The following is a 15,081-nucleotide window of genomic DNA, read 5'->3' as shown; positions in this document are numbered from 1 at the left end:
ATATTAACCTTTTTCTTCCAGAAACACTATCTATTTTGAATAAGGTATTTAAATAATGATACTTTTTAGGTCAGAAAATTTTAAAAGCAATATTTATAATATTTATGCCAGAGATTGTATTTATAAGAACAAAGATCGTACACTGTACTAGAAATGAAATTGGTCAAAAAATAACACAGACATTTATTGTAAAGAACTTTAGAAAGAACTTTTTACAAAAAAACCTACAGAAATTTGCATGAAATCAGCTAGAATTATTTAACTTTCAAAGAAAGTGAATAAAGTTATCACTCAAGTCGGTAGAGTAAATAATAAATCTGTTGGTTACTATTTGAATCATCAGTAGGGTTTTGGGTCACTTAAAGTACCATTTTGGATGTTTTAATAGCTTTAGTAATTCAGCTACCCGAATCTATGTTCTTTAAAAAATCACTTAACTAGTTGCCTTCCAAAAATGAGAAAATTTGACTAGTTTGAATAAGTAAGAAACCTTTTTTACACATTCCTTCCACACCAATCTATTGCATTCAAATGACATTTAGGTATCATTATAAAAAGGAATTGGATGAAATTCGAGTATATTATTCTGGCAAATCGTAAGACTGCTTAAAAATTAACGATTTTAACGAAACAGACATTATTTTAGATGATAAATAAAATAATAAAAAGCGGTGGCATTATTTCATCATTTTTTGTATATAAATTAAAAGATTTGTTAAGAAACCTTAACCAGTCGGCCGCTCGGTTTCTGAGACAAAACCGCATACAGAAAATTGGCACTACGTGACTTAAATTTTGATAAATTCATGCCTCTGTAATGACAGGTATATATGGTACATTTAATTGTACTGTCTATATTCTTTATAGTTCAATGATGATGCAATGTTAGTACTAATGGTTTTTTTTTTGGTTGATTTGTAACATCGCGTTTTTCCTTATCCTGGAATTTTGTCTCAATGAAAGCAGCAAAAGTTTATTTAAGTTTAAATCTTCGTCCTGCTTGCGTCTCCAGACAAGAGTTTAAAAAATATAATAAGTAGGTGAAATAAATATGCCAGAAGAAAAAGAAATTTATAAACTGAAGTATATTATTACTGTAATTTAAGGTATTTCATTCCAATATAGGAATATATTATAGGAAGTTATTTTATTAAGCTTGCCCTTTTTACACCCCTTTACACAGCTTAATAATTTTGGTCACTTAAAAAGACCTTAAAACCACCACTCAACAAGCAAATTTTAAAGTAAACATAAAAATTCATCACCCAGGGTTTCTTTTCACATCTTAAAATCAGACAAATGCATACTGCAATACTGAGTAAAATAAACAAGAAATGGAAATTGAAGTTATACTACTTAAAAGTTTTCTTGTACTCGCTTGTTCAAATAATTAAATTTAGTTTATCCTATTTTTGTCAATATATCTAGTGGCAAGCAACAATTACAAGTTAAGCTTTCCTTTATTATGTAAATAAACACACGAAAATCTCTGAATTGTTTTTATTAATTAGACCTCATTAAATTAGAGTCAGAACCACTTAATATTTTTATCGAGACAACAAGATGACAGAGGCAAACATGCTTCTCTCCTGCACATTTTGTTTTAAAGTTGGACTGCAGAGAAACCTTGGTGTAATGTAAGACGTTATGGTGTTTGTAGAAGCTAACAAAGGTTTTCACACAATGCGAAACGTTCTGATATATTTTTTAAACGTTGAAGAAGACTTTTAGGAGAATACTTTATAACCGAAGTTTTCATTCATCCTGAGAAATTGGAGTTCAAACTTTAAAATCTATGATTGTGTTTACTAGTTATATAAAATTTTGCAGCAGCATTTCAGTTAAATTCTGTTTGTTTAAATTTTTTCATTTGTTTAGGATATATTAAAAGTTTAAAACCTGGATGGTGGAAGAAATAGCTATTATGCATAACCAACTCTAAAGATTTCATCATATCAAATACATTATTTAAGAAATCAATAACGGTTAAAACGACGTATTTCGTTTTAACTTATTCGGACCATTCATCGCGTAAAAAGATTTATTCTATTGGTGGTTTTTCTTTAAATGGAATAAAAATGAAACGGAGAATAATTCATAGCTATATATATAACATGCTAGGGTTTTATATCGCTTGCTCATTTTTTCTTTTGCACAGTCCAGCATGATCAAAATTTATGTTCTTTTAACGCTGATAATATATATCCAAGTCGTGACAAAGTTTTACGTTATTTTTGCAACGCGTGGTGAATCGAGTTGTATCGAGAAGAATCATAATAGATTAAGACGAGACATACGCAATGAGCATTTAAACGATCTAATGCTTGAGACAGATAACTACAGCAGTGAAACGAAAGACAATCGTTTTGCGTATTTTTCAGGTGATGAAATTATTCGTTATAACAACCTTACTTTCAACTTAGACAATTTTACAATTGAATGCTGGGTAAACCTCGAGGGAGGGCAAATCAATCAAGCACCAATTTTGGTAATCTTTAATCATTGTACCGTGTTCGACGTTGTGGCTGTTATGATCGGCGTTCATGATAGTGTAGACAAAAAAAATATGAAAGTGTTTTTCAGTTTACAGACAGAAATTGGTAAAAAGAAGACCGTTTTGGTGTCCCATGAGCCAATTAAAATTCATACATGGGTCCACGTGGCAGCAGTGTATGATGGGAAACGCATGGAGTTATATATTAATCAAGCCAAAGTTGGTGCGAGTCATGGGCAAAGTGGACCATTTTTATCAAATATATTTCATAAATGCACATCACTTGAAGTCGGAGGTACGTCTCTCAAACACACTTCATTTCGTGGCAGTGTTGATAAGTTAGGGGTTTGGAATGTAGCTAAGACACATGAAGATATTTTTCGTAGTGTTAGAACAAATAAAAATAAACAAAATACCCAAAACCTTTTGTTGTATGAAGATTTTATGTTTAGTAACAGTAACGAGACAGATTATTACGGCGTTACCGGAAAATTACCGAAGTTGTTAGTGAATAAATTTACGGAAGACGTTCATAATATCGAAGTTCAGGTTCCAGAATGTGGCGAAATGATATGTGATAACCCGGAAATAATTCGTAATTACGCCGGACATCCCGATTTATTTTTAAAACGGAAAACGTTACGGTATCGAATTATAAATATCGCAAATGACGACGGTAGCGATCCTATTTTATCGAGACAAGAAATCTCGCAAAAACACTTGGAGATTAATAAAGTGTTTGAACGTTATAACATCACTTGGAAAGGATCTTCCCACTTGGTTAGAAATACGAAACTTCGTAACAAAACTGTTGTTCTGAAATGTTACGCTTATTGCGAGAACGAACGAGACCAGTGCAAAATAAAGACCGAGGAGCCAGATTGTGCTTTAAAATGCAACACCAGTACTCAACTTAGAAACAACGTATGTAATCCGGAGTGCAATAAAATTTTAAGGACTGGTAACAAATCAGATGATTGGGATGGAGGCGATTGCTGCAACCCACTGGCTAGAAACACAAACATATCCGAAACTTGTTTTGATAAATCGTCACCCAACAGAGCCTTTATAACAGAGAGAGAATTAAAAGAAGAGATTAATTTATCCAACAAACAGTATTTAAATTTGATTCCTGTCAAACTCCGAGAAGACATGCTGGGAAAAGCAACTTTTCCCTGGCTACAAGACGTTTACGGCTTAATGGGGGGTATAACTATGAATTTTAAAAACTTCAGATCTTCTCCACAGGGTGCAGTAAACGATATTATTCATGAATTAGGGCACGTCTTGGGTTTATGGCATGTACACAAGGGAGTGAGTGAATTACGTTGTGACGACGCATGCGCTGAAAGAAAACCTTCAATGGTACATGGGGACTTGTGTGAAGATACGAACCCGACACCTACTAACTTGTTTTGTAGAGATGAAGTTATTAGTGAGTCTAAATGTGGCAATCAAAAGTATAAAAATACTCCATACCGAAACTTTATGGGGTATACCAAAGGTATGCAAACCTTTTTAAAAATTTCACAATTTAGTTTTTATTTTTAAATTCCTAGTTTAAAACAATAAGGCAAAAAGTGTACTATGGTTATGTTCCTTTTTCTCTACACCTTTTTTTTCATATACCATAAATGTTTGACATAGCGTCATACAAGGCTGTAAATCAGCGATTTTTTTGTTAATTTCTTTTGATATTGTTTAAAACAATTTTGTATTATAAGGACTTGTTTCGAACAGGAATATAAGTATAAGAACTAAATTCTTTACTAGCGCAGTAGGAATGGTTTGGGATCAACAGATGAGCGCCCTACTCAAAAATCATCATAAGTGATGTTATTTTAGATATTCGACATATGGTAAACAAAAACAGATGTGTTGTTAAATGTCTCATTCATAAAATTTAGGAAAGGCATTTACAGTATCGGGTTCGGCTTGGGATGCGGGTTATCATTTAAACTCAGTTTCCAACACATATGAAATCAACCCAAAGCTGTGAAAATATCTTCTTTTTAGGGTTATGTCCAAACCAGTTCACGCTTCAACAACAAGCTAGAATGCATTGCTATATTGATCTTATGTACCAACAATGGGGAGTCGACACAAACGAACCTTCTATAATACCGCTTCAACCGCGTGTTTTAAATTCAAGTCCTACTCAGGTAATTTATGATTTTACATTTTATGCTTTTATATTTTGCATCCCTGATTTTCCATGAACAAGCCAGATGGTGACCTTGTAATAAAGCGTTCTCTGCCAGTATTGAAGGCTGTGTGTTAAATCCTCGGCCAAGTCGTACCAGAAGCTATAAAAATGCGAATAATTCCTTTTAGCTTAGAGCGTTCAGCATGGAAATAGAATTAATATGTTACGCTGTTGTCTGACAGGGCGATTGCTGCGCTTACACGGCTTTCGTAGCTCTAATGGGAGCATGAAATGCACTGGACTCCTATTCGAAAAACACTCATTGGTAACATCCAACGCATAATGTCTTTGACATCTGTTAACAAGAGACCGCTATGTTTTTTTTAGTTAATTAAATTACGTATTCTAATTAAAAAAAGAAATTGAAGCCTGGAATAACGCTAAAAAGATTAAGATAAAAAGCTTATTAACTTTTAATTTCTAATTAAATTTTTTTTTTCGAAAAGAACATTTTTTTAATTTGTCATCGGTATAAAAGTTAGCCGAAAGTTTGAGGTCACATATTATATTACGCATGCGCAGCCTAACTTAAAAAACAATAAAGTATTCTTAATTTCTCTCGTTTTCTATAGTTCTAAAATATTTTCCACAATGCTATTTCAAAATGGAACCTATATTTTATTTATTACAATACTGCATCCCTGACTACTATATGCCCATAGGAAGGTGATGATGAAGTTACTTCTGAGTTTTATTTACTTATAGGTGCAATTAACATGGATGCCACCAATAGGTTTTGGAAACGAATATGTCAAACATGGGTGCCATAGATGTAATCCTAGTGAAAACACATTAAAGCAATATGCCTCTCACGCTTACTCACCACAGGACATCACTCAACCTAATTACAGGTCAGGTAAAGCCCTGGGGCCACCAGATGTTGTGGATACTTGCACAATTGCAGAGACAACCCAAGCCTGGTCTCCAGTGAATGGATGTGGTACAAAAGATTGCATGTTAGAGGTTTCGTTTGAAAAGATAGTTGTAGCGACTGGTATTAAAATATGGGTGACGTATAACTCAAAAGACTCGATTAAAGACATACAACTCGTTCATCCAGACACGACATCCACTTCCCTAGGTGACACTATATTTCATCTTTTTTATGTTTGTGTGTAATCCTGTACGACGTCTTTTATATTTATTATACTCTAGTTAAAGCCTAAATTCCCTTCGTTCCCTTTTCCCGTGTGTAGGTATGTCTCATCTAGGACGTACCAAGAAAAGGAATTCTGTAAAGAAGATATACTAACCCTAAGACACCGCCGTAATTTTTAAAAACACTCGAAATTTCCATTGTTTTTCGTTGACAATTTCTTTAAAATTGATTTCTGGCCAAATGCTACCGCAACCTAAGCGAACCAGAACACTGACAGGTGGCAACGTAATAACGGCTCAGGGGCCACAAGACCCTGAAGACGAGGTTGTGACAGGTGGCAGGTGGCATATTTAGTTCTCATCGATATGGAGCTCTATTTTAATATGTCAAATTTGAGTGATCATGAGTTATAGCCAATAGACGACATGTCGGCATTTCCCTCTTACGAGTTTCTTTATAGTAACACTTCCTAAGAAAAAAGTTAGATTAAATTTTGTTTGGTTTATTTCATTTATAACTCGAGAGAAACATTGTTACACCAAAGAAAATATGAGAAAGAGCTGTTCGCCGTTAGTATGAAGTAATAAGTCCTGGGCACAAGTTAGGAAAGTGTTTACGCGGGAAACCATACTTTATTATTTACTTATTTTTTTTAAACCGCTAGGTCCAGCATCAACACAATGTAACGTACCATATTCCAAACAGATAACGTCTTTGAAACTTATCGCAAAAGTGAGAATATACTTGTTGACGTCAACGGATAACATTGCAGCTATCGATGCCGTACAATTAACATCCGTGAAAGAGCATGTGTATTGCAAAAAATGTCGTAAATTAAGAATTGGATATAATGTCTACCGATCACCAGGATTCGCAGATTCGCAGTTCAAGAGAGTTACTGGTGTGAGGTTTATAGATAAGTAAGTCAAATATTGCTTCGCTGCCTATAGTTTTATTATTATATGTCGGATTTGTACAACCTCGTTTCCAGGTAAGTTCACCTAAAGGTAGCCGTTTCAGTGTCAGAAAAGATAAAAGAAGTCCTGGGGACGAGGTTAAAGTTTTTATAGTGTTTATATATATATTTTTAGTGAAATCGTACGCGAAAAGAAATATCAGTACCAAATTCAAGTACAATCGGGGAAATATAAAAGCTCCCTCTCCCTCCCTTTGTTGTTTGAGTTAACATCTGGTTATTGTGGAGATGGTGTTGTTGAAAAATCACTTGGCGAAGAGTGCGACGATGCAAACGGTAGAAATGGGGACGGATGCAGTATCAGCTGTAAGATGGAAGCCGTGTTTAACTGTCAGCATGAACCGAGTCTGTGCTACAAATATGATCAGGACGGTAGGATAGAGTATTTTTTTAGTTCTATTAAACTTGATTATTCAAGGTTAAACCTCCACACTTCCCAAATTGTGAAATAACGTCTTGGGACCTAAATTGTTACATTACTTCCAAGGAACTAACTTGTAACATTACTGTCTAAAAACTAAATTATAAAGGCAATTCCTGGGAAGTAAACTGTTACATTAAATTCCTGGGAACTAACTTGCAGTTCCCAGGAATTTCTAACTTGTAACAGTAATTCCTGGGAACTAACTTTTAGCAGTAATTCCTGGGAACTAACTTGTCACAACCACGAGTTCAAAGTGCTTTGTAATGTATTGGTTCACTGTTCTAGGTATTTGCGAACACTTCGAGAAAGGAAAGAGTAATCATGATTGTGGATTCTACGCACCGTTTGGATTTACAGACCAATGGGCGAGCAGAGTAATTGGTCAGAAAGGACAATCCGATTTCACGTGTCCAGAGACTGTCATTGAAGGAAAGCCATGCTTAAACTTGGTTAGTGTTAAATGAATATATTGAACTTTGTTTTGTACTTCTCTGTTTAAACTTTGATTTGCACTCCTCCGTTGGGATTATAAGTCTAAAACTGTTTCTGTTCTAATCTAATATTGCGACCTAAAATAATCTTCTTGTTTTCTGCGTGCAAGAATAAATTACATTTGTCTAATTTCGCTATTGCTCTTTGCTACAAGGGCATGCATGTTTACACTTAGACTTACGCTAACAGTAATAACAATACCTCTTTCTCTCAATAGGGCCTCTAAAGGCTTGTTTCCATTTGACTGCATTTTCTGCTAAAGCCTAAAAAAGCTCATAAGTACTTTTTTTGTTAGCGCGTGTGTAATCGCGCTGTTAAGGAAATTGCAGTTAAATGGAAACAAGCCTTAAGGTAAAATAATTGAATAAATAGGGAAAAATATAGTTTGATAGCATTGTATGCATTTTTCAGAAATGCGTTTCTTCATTCGAAGAAATAAATACAAAAAAAGCTTGGAGACCATGCGTTAAAACAGGACTGACCGATTACTGGATCGAAGCTTCATACAAAAACGAAGTTATTGCAGCAGCAGTGATCATTTACTTAGCTTCCGATGGCAAAGCGTATGAAAGCCAGCGTAACACATGGATTGAGATAGAATTAAAGGATACAACTGGAGCATATCACAAAGCTACAAACAAAGAGACGTCCGTCAGTTGCAAAAATAACCCGATGTCGGTGCATGTTATGCACGACATGACGCAACCTGTTTTTAAGACTGTCGGCGTGCGTATTAAATTCAATGCAAGTGCCGCTAGTATCGGTATATCCGGAATAGCTTTAAGGACGGCAGACACCCAGTACTATCATAAATGCAAGCACAATGAATTGTATGACCCCCGAACAAAGAAATGTCGATTATATAATTCGGAAGTTCTAGCGTGCGCGCCGTTTAAAATGGCGCATGCTAAACTAAATTGTACTGGAAATAACGACGGTGATCATTGTTACGTCACCTGTCACCATGGTTACTTACCACGAGACAATTTTAAAGCTCATTGCGATGCTGGAAAATGGATGAAGGGATCGACGTGTACTCCAGTGGATTGTGGGATACCTAATTTACGACATGCTATTGCTAGTAGGTGCTTATAAATAATTTTTTATTAACATACCCATAAAATAACCATAATACTACAATGCTCTATTTTAGCTAGATTGACTAGCAGGTTACCGTCAATGACCAAATAAACACCCTGGGCATTTACTTAAATCAATGAATCTTACGCTGGGTGTTAATTCTGACAGGAGCGATTCTTATAAGGTGCATGTCAAGATATACTCTGACATTTCCGGTAACCAAATTAACTGTCAGATGAGGGTATAATTTTTAGGTAGGTCGTCGTGCGTGGAAGCTCCCTTTACCATGTCAACACATGACCTTAAGATCTTTGATTTGCAAATAAAGATAGACGATGGAAAGAATCAAGAGGATGCTCTAAAAATAACCACTGGAATGTATGGCATTCTTTTTGTCGCGTCTAGCAATAAACAATAATAAAAATTATTACATTCTGCTTATCAGTTCTGATTAGGAGTGATGTTTTTAAGGGCAGGGATTGTTTTGAAGGTTGGGGTGGGTAGGGTAATATGTTGGGGAGGGGGCTTTCAATGGAAACATATTCTACGCACTAATTATTAGGAGGTTTTCGTATTAACAAGACACAGAAAATAAAAACAGTGTTTATTGTTTTTGTAGGTTGCTTAGGAACTACCTATGGTCACACTTGCTCATATAAATGCCAATCGAACGCAAAACTGGCAGGTTCAGATACAAACTTATTATGTCAAGCAGATGGTACTTGGAGAAAGTCAAATGCCCATTGTTACGTGACTTGCTCGAAACCAACTCATGTGAAAGACAGCTTGTTATATACATCTGATTCCATTGCCAACGAGTGCAGTGAAACAGATACTGAAGAGTTTCAGATGGGTACCAGATGCAGGTAATAGGCTCTTTAGAATGTTTATACGGCAACTGTTCGTGGGAGTATCAATTTATCAAAATTTCATTTTTGTCTTTTTGCGTCCTAAGGGCGTTAAGTTAAATTGCCTCTTAGACAAACACGGAATTTTAATTTGTCTATTTTTTGCACCCAATTAGATACACACTTCTTTAAAACAATCGCTCAGTAAATCTTAAGATTAGATTGGTAGATTAATTCAAAATCTATTTGTTGGCTTTGTGTCAGCATCCATCAAAGATAATGCATAAGAATAATTAAATCACAGTGGCACGCGCCGAAACCATAGCAATGTCAACCATATTTGATGAAATCCTATTGGGTGATTATGAAAGATTAATTGTTCTAATGAAAAAATTACAAGATGGCGCGTGTCTGCATAGATTCTTAATCGTGGTTATCAGCGGTATTTTATCCTGATAATGGATAAACAGAGATGTCTTGTGACGTCGCAAGAAAGTGTAAACACCTAAATTGTTGTATCTCTACCTAAATCAATGACAAAACATCAAAGTTTAATACTTGTGTCAAAGGTATCGTATTTTAGCCCGTGTATAAGAAGGCTTGCCGTATGGATAAGCAGTTATGTTAACCGGAAGTCAGATTAAGCGAGACTATAAACAGGTTTGCCTCGTTTACTCTGAACCTTATAAAACGTAACATAATATTATTTTAATGAAAATGGAAAAATTGTGCAACCTAGCTTCATTCGTTCGAGTTAGTATTATGCATGATTAGGGAACAACCAGTGGTTTTAATAAACCAAAGTGCAATTTGTGAAGTATTTTCAAGTGACCAAAACAATTTCGGTATGACATCAAACGTGCTGATTATTTCTAGGGGTTAAGCTTAAAAAAAATGCATTTTATACATCCAATTAAAAACATAGACTGCATCGTAGATAGTTGTTTCATTAAGTTTTGCGAAATTATTTTGATTTATTTCATTCCAACCTCGTCCACAGGGCATTTTGTTTTAATAACAGTTTATGGGCCAAGAAACCCTGGGGACAAGGATGATTTTAATCTTAACAGTTAATGGAACTTCCATGGCATATCTTTGAAGTAAAACGTTTGAAGAGTCTAAACTTAATTCAGTTCCTTCGCAGTACAGAATCCTGAAAAAATATGAGGTTTCTGGTAATAGGTTTCTGTAAAACAAGTTAAAACAAAATTTGAAAACAAAAACTTCGTACTAATATAAAATGCTAATTACACACACTCGTTTTTATACACACTGGTGGAGAGTAAGGTATTCTTTACATTAGGTTTCATTTAGGGCGTGGGGCTATATTAAAATATCGGTATAATTTTATGAATACATGATTTCGGACGAAATGAAACACTCTTCATGTGAACCCGACTTACCCAGAATAAAACCATTGTGCATATTTACAAAATTACACAAAGTCTCAGCGCATGTGTAGTTTGCACAACTCCGAAATAAAAAAACTTCATATTTAATAGCAATTTGAGATTTTATGTCGAGTCAATCCTAAGGCTCCTTCCTTAGACTTATTATAAAATATTTACTACAAATACGTAAACAGCTTATAAACATATCCAGGATAAGATTCATTAGAAATAATATAAGCATATGTAACTTCTCTTCAAGCAAGTTAAAACATTTACAAAGATTTCGATTATTTATTCAGGTATCGATGCAATCCTGGTCATCGACCAGTGCGCTACAAAGTCGGCACGGTTAGTGGGGGAAACACTGTAAATATATTATGTAATGACATTGGAGAATGGAAGCAAGATGGATATTGTGAGAAGATTACCTGTCCATCATTGTCTACAATGAATCGATATATGTATAAATGTACTGACGAGAATCGCTTTCAAAGTGTTTGCAGTACGACTTGTCTTGGAACAAAGGTATTGTTTTGATCATATAAAATTAGCCCAGGTTATTGTTGAGTTAGTATAAAATCATCCCCGGGTATTTTAAAACTTTTAGCTAGGTCGCAGAATGCTGTGCCTTGGCTATCCAAAACTGCTAATTCTGCCGATTTAAAATCCTCAACAAAAACGTTCTTAACATTTCCAACCTCATCACCAGTCCGAGGAAGAAAAAAATCCTTGTGATGAGGTTAAAACTTTTGTTAAAAATAGTACTTGTTGGAATAAGTAGTATTTTTAGAAAAATATTTTTTTACAGCTGAACTCAAGCATATGCACGAATTATTTCTGCCTAGTTATGCAACTTACGAGACGTTGTTTTTAAGAGAAGGGAAGAGAGCTCTGTGGAGAAGGCTGGTGTTTTCAACGCTCTTAACCACAGCGGCTCTAAACATAAATATAAGAGTTATTTATATTAAGATGGTAGCTGCGATTGGTAAATTACCGTGGGTTTCCCACGTGCTTGCGACTAGTATATCTTAATGCTCATACCTCGAGTTTGACTGGCATCAATAATGATATCCGACTCTTAACATTTCTTCTAGAAACTTCCTTACAAAGTAACATGCAAGCACAATGGACAATGGTCTTCGACATTTGATTTCTGTGGCAGTAAAGGTCGATGCTCTCATTTTCCATCCGTTCATGGTTTGGATACAACTGCTTGTAAAGATTTTACAATTGGATCAGTTTGTCGACCTCAGTGTATGAAAAGAGTGAATGTTATACCAGATATTGTAATTAAGGTATGACTATATTTTAATTGCGTCTAATTCTGAACAAATTGGTGGCGTCACACAAAGTCGCGTTAAAAAAGTTTGTCCAATAGCTTCATGGCATTATGAATTCAGTCAATGAAGAAAAGGACTCGAATGTTAAAAGTAACCCTTAAGATGTTTAAACGTAGTTCGTAATAAGAACATAGAGTATAGAAGCATAGTTTTGTTTCTTTGATTGCGTATTGATTGATTGATTTTCTTATTCATTCTTTCATTACTCATTTATTTGCGTAGAGTTAATTACACCGTTATATAGCGTGACCACCCTCGTCCTCAGGTTTTTTTGTGTTTCATCCATCATGTCGAAAAGGTTATAGCGTGGTAAAACATTTCCTGATCTCTCTTTGTTCGCGAAAGTAAAAAAGAGACTTGCTGATAACGTTCTGCACCTGTTGCAAAACTTAGAGTCCTGGTACGCAAGTTGTGAGAGGAAAAATAAAACAAAGATTAATTCTAGCAAAGTTTTCAGCCTTCCAAGCTATTCAGTGTAAAAAGCGTGCATATTTTTACAATTTTCTCTGTATGCAGGGAAAAGAGGATGCGAAAGAAGTGGTTTTGTACTGTATGCCGAACAAAGAATGGAAACCCAGGCTAACAGAGCTAGCTTGTTTAAATCCTTGTAAAGACTATGAGCTCAATGACGGTATGTGTGATTGCCATAACAACAACAAACATTGCAGGTATGATGGCGGGGATTGCTGCAAGAAAGACTTGGACGATGAGGTATATTACTGGTCTGACCCGTGTCCGTGTATCGATAAGAAAGCGTTAACTAATTTAGAAAAGTTAAAACAAAAATCAACAAGGGAAAAGAGTCGCGTGGACGCGTACCAACAGGATCGTGAAGAGACTGGTGATGCGATGGAGAGTGACTGCTAGCGTAACGATAACAAAAATAAAAACGAAAATTTTGTTTTGTGTCTTTTTTGTTCCTTTATTTCTATTTCAAAGCACTACCAGAGAATTTTATCAGATGTTTATTGTTTTCCCTCTGTTTCGTTTAAACCTTATTTCCACTTCTTTGCAGGAAACTTCTATTTCCCAATGTCTCAAGATTGTTAACAAGAATTTTATTTTTGTTTTCGTTTGTTCGTTTGTTTGTTTTTTGTTGTTTGTTATTGTACAAAATGTGAAATTTCATGCAGTTTTTTTTCTGTTTTTCTTTATAAAGTTTTGTGGCCAAATTTCTTAAGATAGTTTGTGCTAATCTTAGGCTACGGAGATAAACAGAAATGGTTTTTTTCGCAACACGTCCTTTTTTTATTTTTCTATCGCTCTGTTTAATGCCTCTTTTTATCGTATATTTAAGTGTAGTAAACGAGGCAAAAACGTAGTATTAATGACGTATTGATGTCCTATTTATAGTTAGGTATGTTATAACATCAATTTTTTTAAACGTAGAATAACAAAAGACATTTATTTTAACAAGTATCAAAACACAAATATACAAAAACAAAACACTAAAAAAACGCCATTGTTTGTTTGTTGTGAATGTCCTGGCTGAGCAATCTCGTCCCCAGGGTTTGGTTGGCCCTGAGCCGTTATTACGGATGACCAACATCGCCGCTATCTATTTCATCAACAAGGCAAAACACTCTGGGAACAAGGTTGCTGACTGAGTATTAGAGACTGAAAAGTAAGTTTGATTGTGGGAAATAACAGACGTTATGACCATTGCAAACTAAATATAACAATGTTAAAAATAAAACCTATTAAAAGCAAATTAAGAAATCGGTTCATCGCTACATAAAATTTTCACTGGTACGTATCTACCATCTTGTTTTTTCTTTATTCCTTGATTGTCCAATGAATTTTATTTAAAAACTAGTCGTTAGCCCGTGGAAAAATCCACGGGTTTGCCCGTCCTTTTTATACCGCATTGCGTGCGTCTGGCTACTTTCGTAGCTAAGCTACCATTTTACGTGACGGACAGACGTATACCGGTATTATAATATAGATGAAAACATTGTAAACATTACTGAAATCCGTGGGAGAATTTGACAATGCAGGTAATATATTAAATGACAGATTGAAAAATTATAGAAAAAACACACTACAAAACCTACCATTATCTTTTAGGTCCAAGTCAATGTTTCTCTCCTTTAATTGAGGATTTTATTATTGAGTCACATTCAACCTCAACCTTAACTTCACTAAAGAACAAATGTTTATAAAATGTATCAATATGTAAAGGGTTGCAGAGCGGGAAGAGGTGCCCTATGTTCGCAAGCAAATTTTTTTTATAACAATTTAAAGTCCCCAGGAAACCTCGCCCCAGGGCTCTTTCTTTTTACAATGGGAGTCAAGGTAAGTGCAGCGCACTTCTATTTCGTACAAGTTATTAAAAATCGTGAATCTATTATAAGCGCATTCGTTTTTCAGCAAATGCAAACGGCTACACGTTGCCAAAAATTATTTATAGAAAACATTTTAAAGAGAATTTCTTGGTTTTCTTTACAGTATTTAATTTTTAAACTATTTACTCCGGACACTCATTTGAACTGAACTTGGACGGAACACATTAACATTGTTATGTTTCATTAGATAACACCAACAACATCATTCTCGACCCCAGAGCTCTTTGAGATAAACTCGTTTATCTCAAAGAGCTCTGGGGACGAGAATGCAACAACATTACACTACCCTGCGTGCTTTAAATTTCGACAATTACCAAACAATACAGTAAAAATGGTATTTTATTTTTTTGTTCGCTAAACTAAGTAAAACAAACAAAAGGGTACAA

The 15,081-nt window shown here is 34.8% G+C and overlaps 1 protein-coding gene across 2 annotated transcripts; it reads left to right on the top strand.

The window, feature by feature from the left end:
* Positions 1-1,879: 1,879 nt before the first annotated feature.
* LOC130643143 (pappalysin-1-like) lies at positions 1,880-14,430 on the top strand. Of its 2 annotated transcripts, XM_057449571.1 has the most exons (12): positions 2,702-2,789; positions 2,947-3,998; positions 4,511-4,656; positions 5,406-5,781; positions 6,464-6,719; positions 6,891-7,147; positions 7,485-7,648; positions 8,103-8,772; positions 9,391-9,637; positions 11,310-11,535; positions 12,105-12,305; positions 12,867-14,425. In XM_057449571.1, exons 2-12 carry the CDS (start codon positions 3,062-3,064, stop codon positions 13,215-13,217), a joined length of 3,831 nt encoding a protein of 1,276 aa, XP_057305554.1. In that variant the 5' UTR covers positions 2,702-2,789; positions 2,947-3,061; the 3' UTR covers positions 13,218-14,425. The 2 variants fall into 2 exon arrangements, with proteins under 2 accessions (XP_057305553.1, XP_057305554.1); XM_057449570.1 differs by having other exon boundaries at positions 1,880-3,998; positions 12,867-14,430.
* The last annotated feature ends 651 nt before the right edge of the window (positions 14,431-15,081 follow it).

This window comes from Hydractinia symbiolongicarpus, chromosome 1 (genome assembly GCF_029227915.1).
Source record: "Hydractinia symbiolongicarpus strain clone_291-10 chromosome 1, HSymV2.1, whole genome shotgun sequence".
In the NCBI taxonomy this organism is placed as follows: Eukaryota; Metazoa; Cnidaria; class Hydrozoa; order Anthoathecata; family Hydractiniidae; genus Hydractinia; species Hydractinia symbiolongicarpus.
This window is presented reverse-complemented; position numbering and strand designations above follow the sequence as displayed.

Bases quoted from the DNA above. Each gene is read 5' to 3' on its own strand.
- LOC130643143 (XM_057449570.1), top strand. From the start codon at position 2,165: ATGATCAAAATTTATGTTCTTTTAACGCTGATAATATATATCCAAGTC. The intron at 7,148-7,484 runs GTAGGATAGAGT...TCACTGTTCTAG, and splicing joins CTACAAATATGATCAGGACG to GTATTTGCGAACACTTCGAG. The intron at 9,638-11,309 runs GTAATAGGCTCT...TTATTTATTCAG, and splicing joins CAGATGGGTACCAGATGCAG to GTATCGATGCAATCCTGGTC.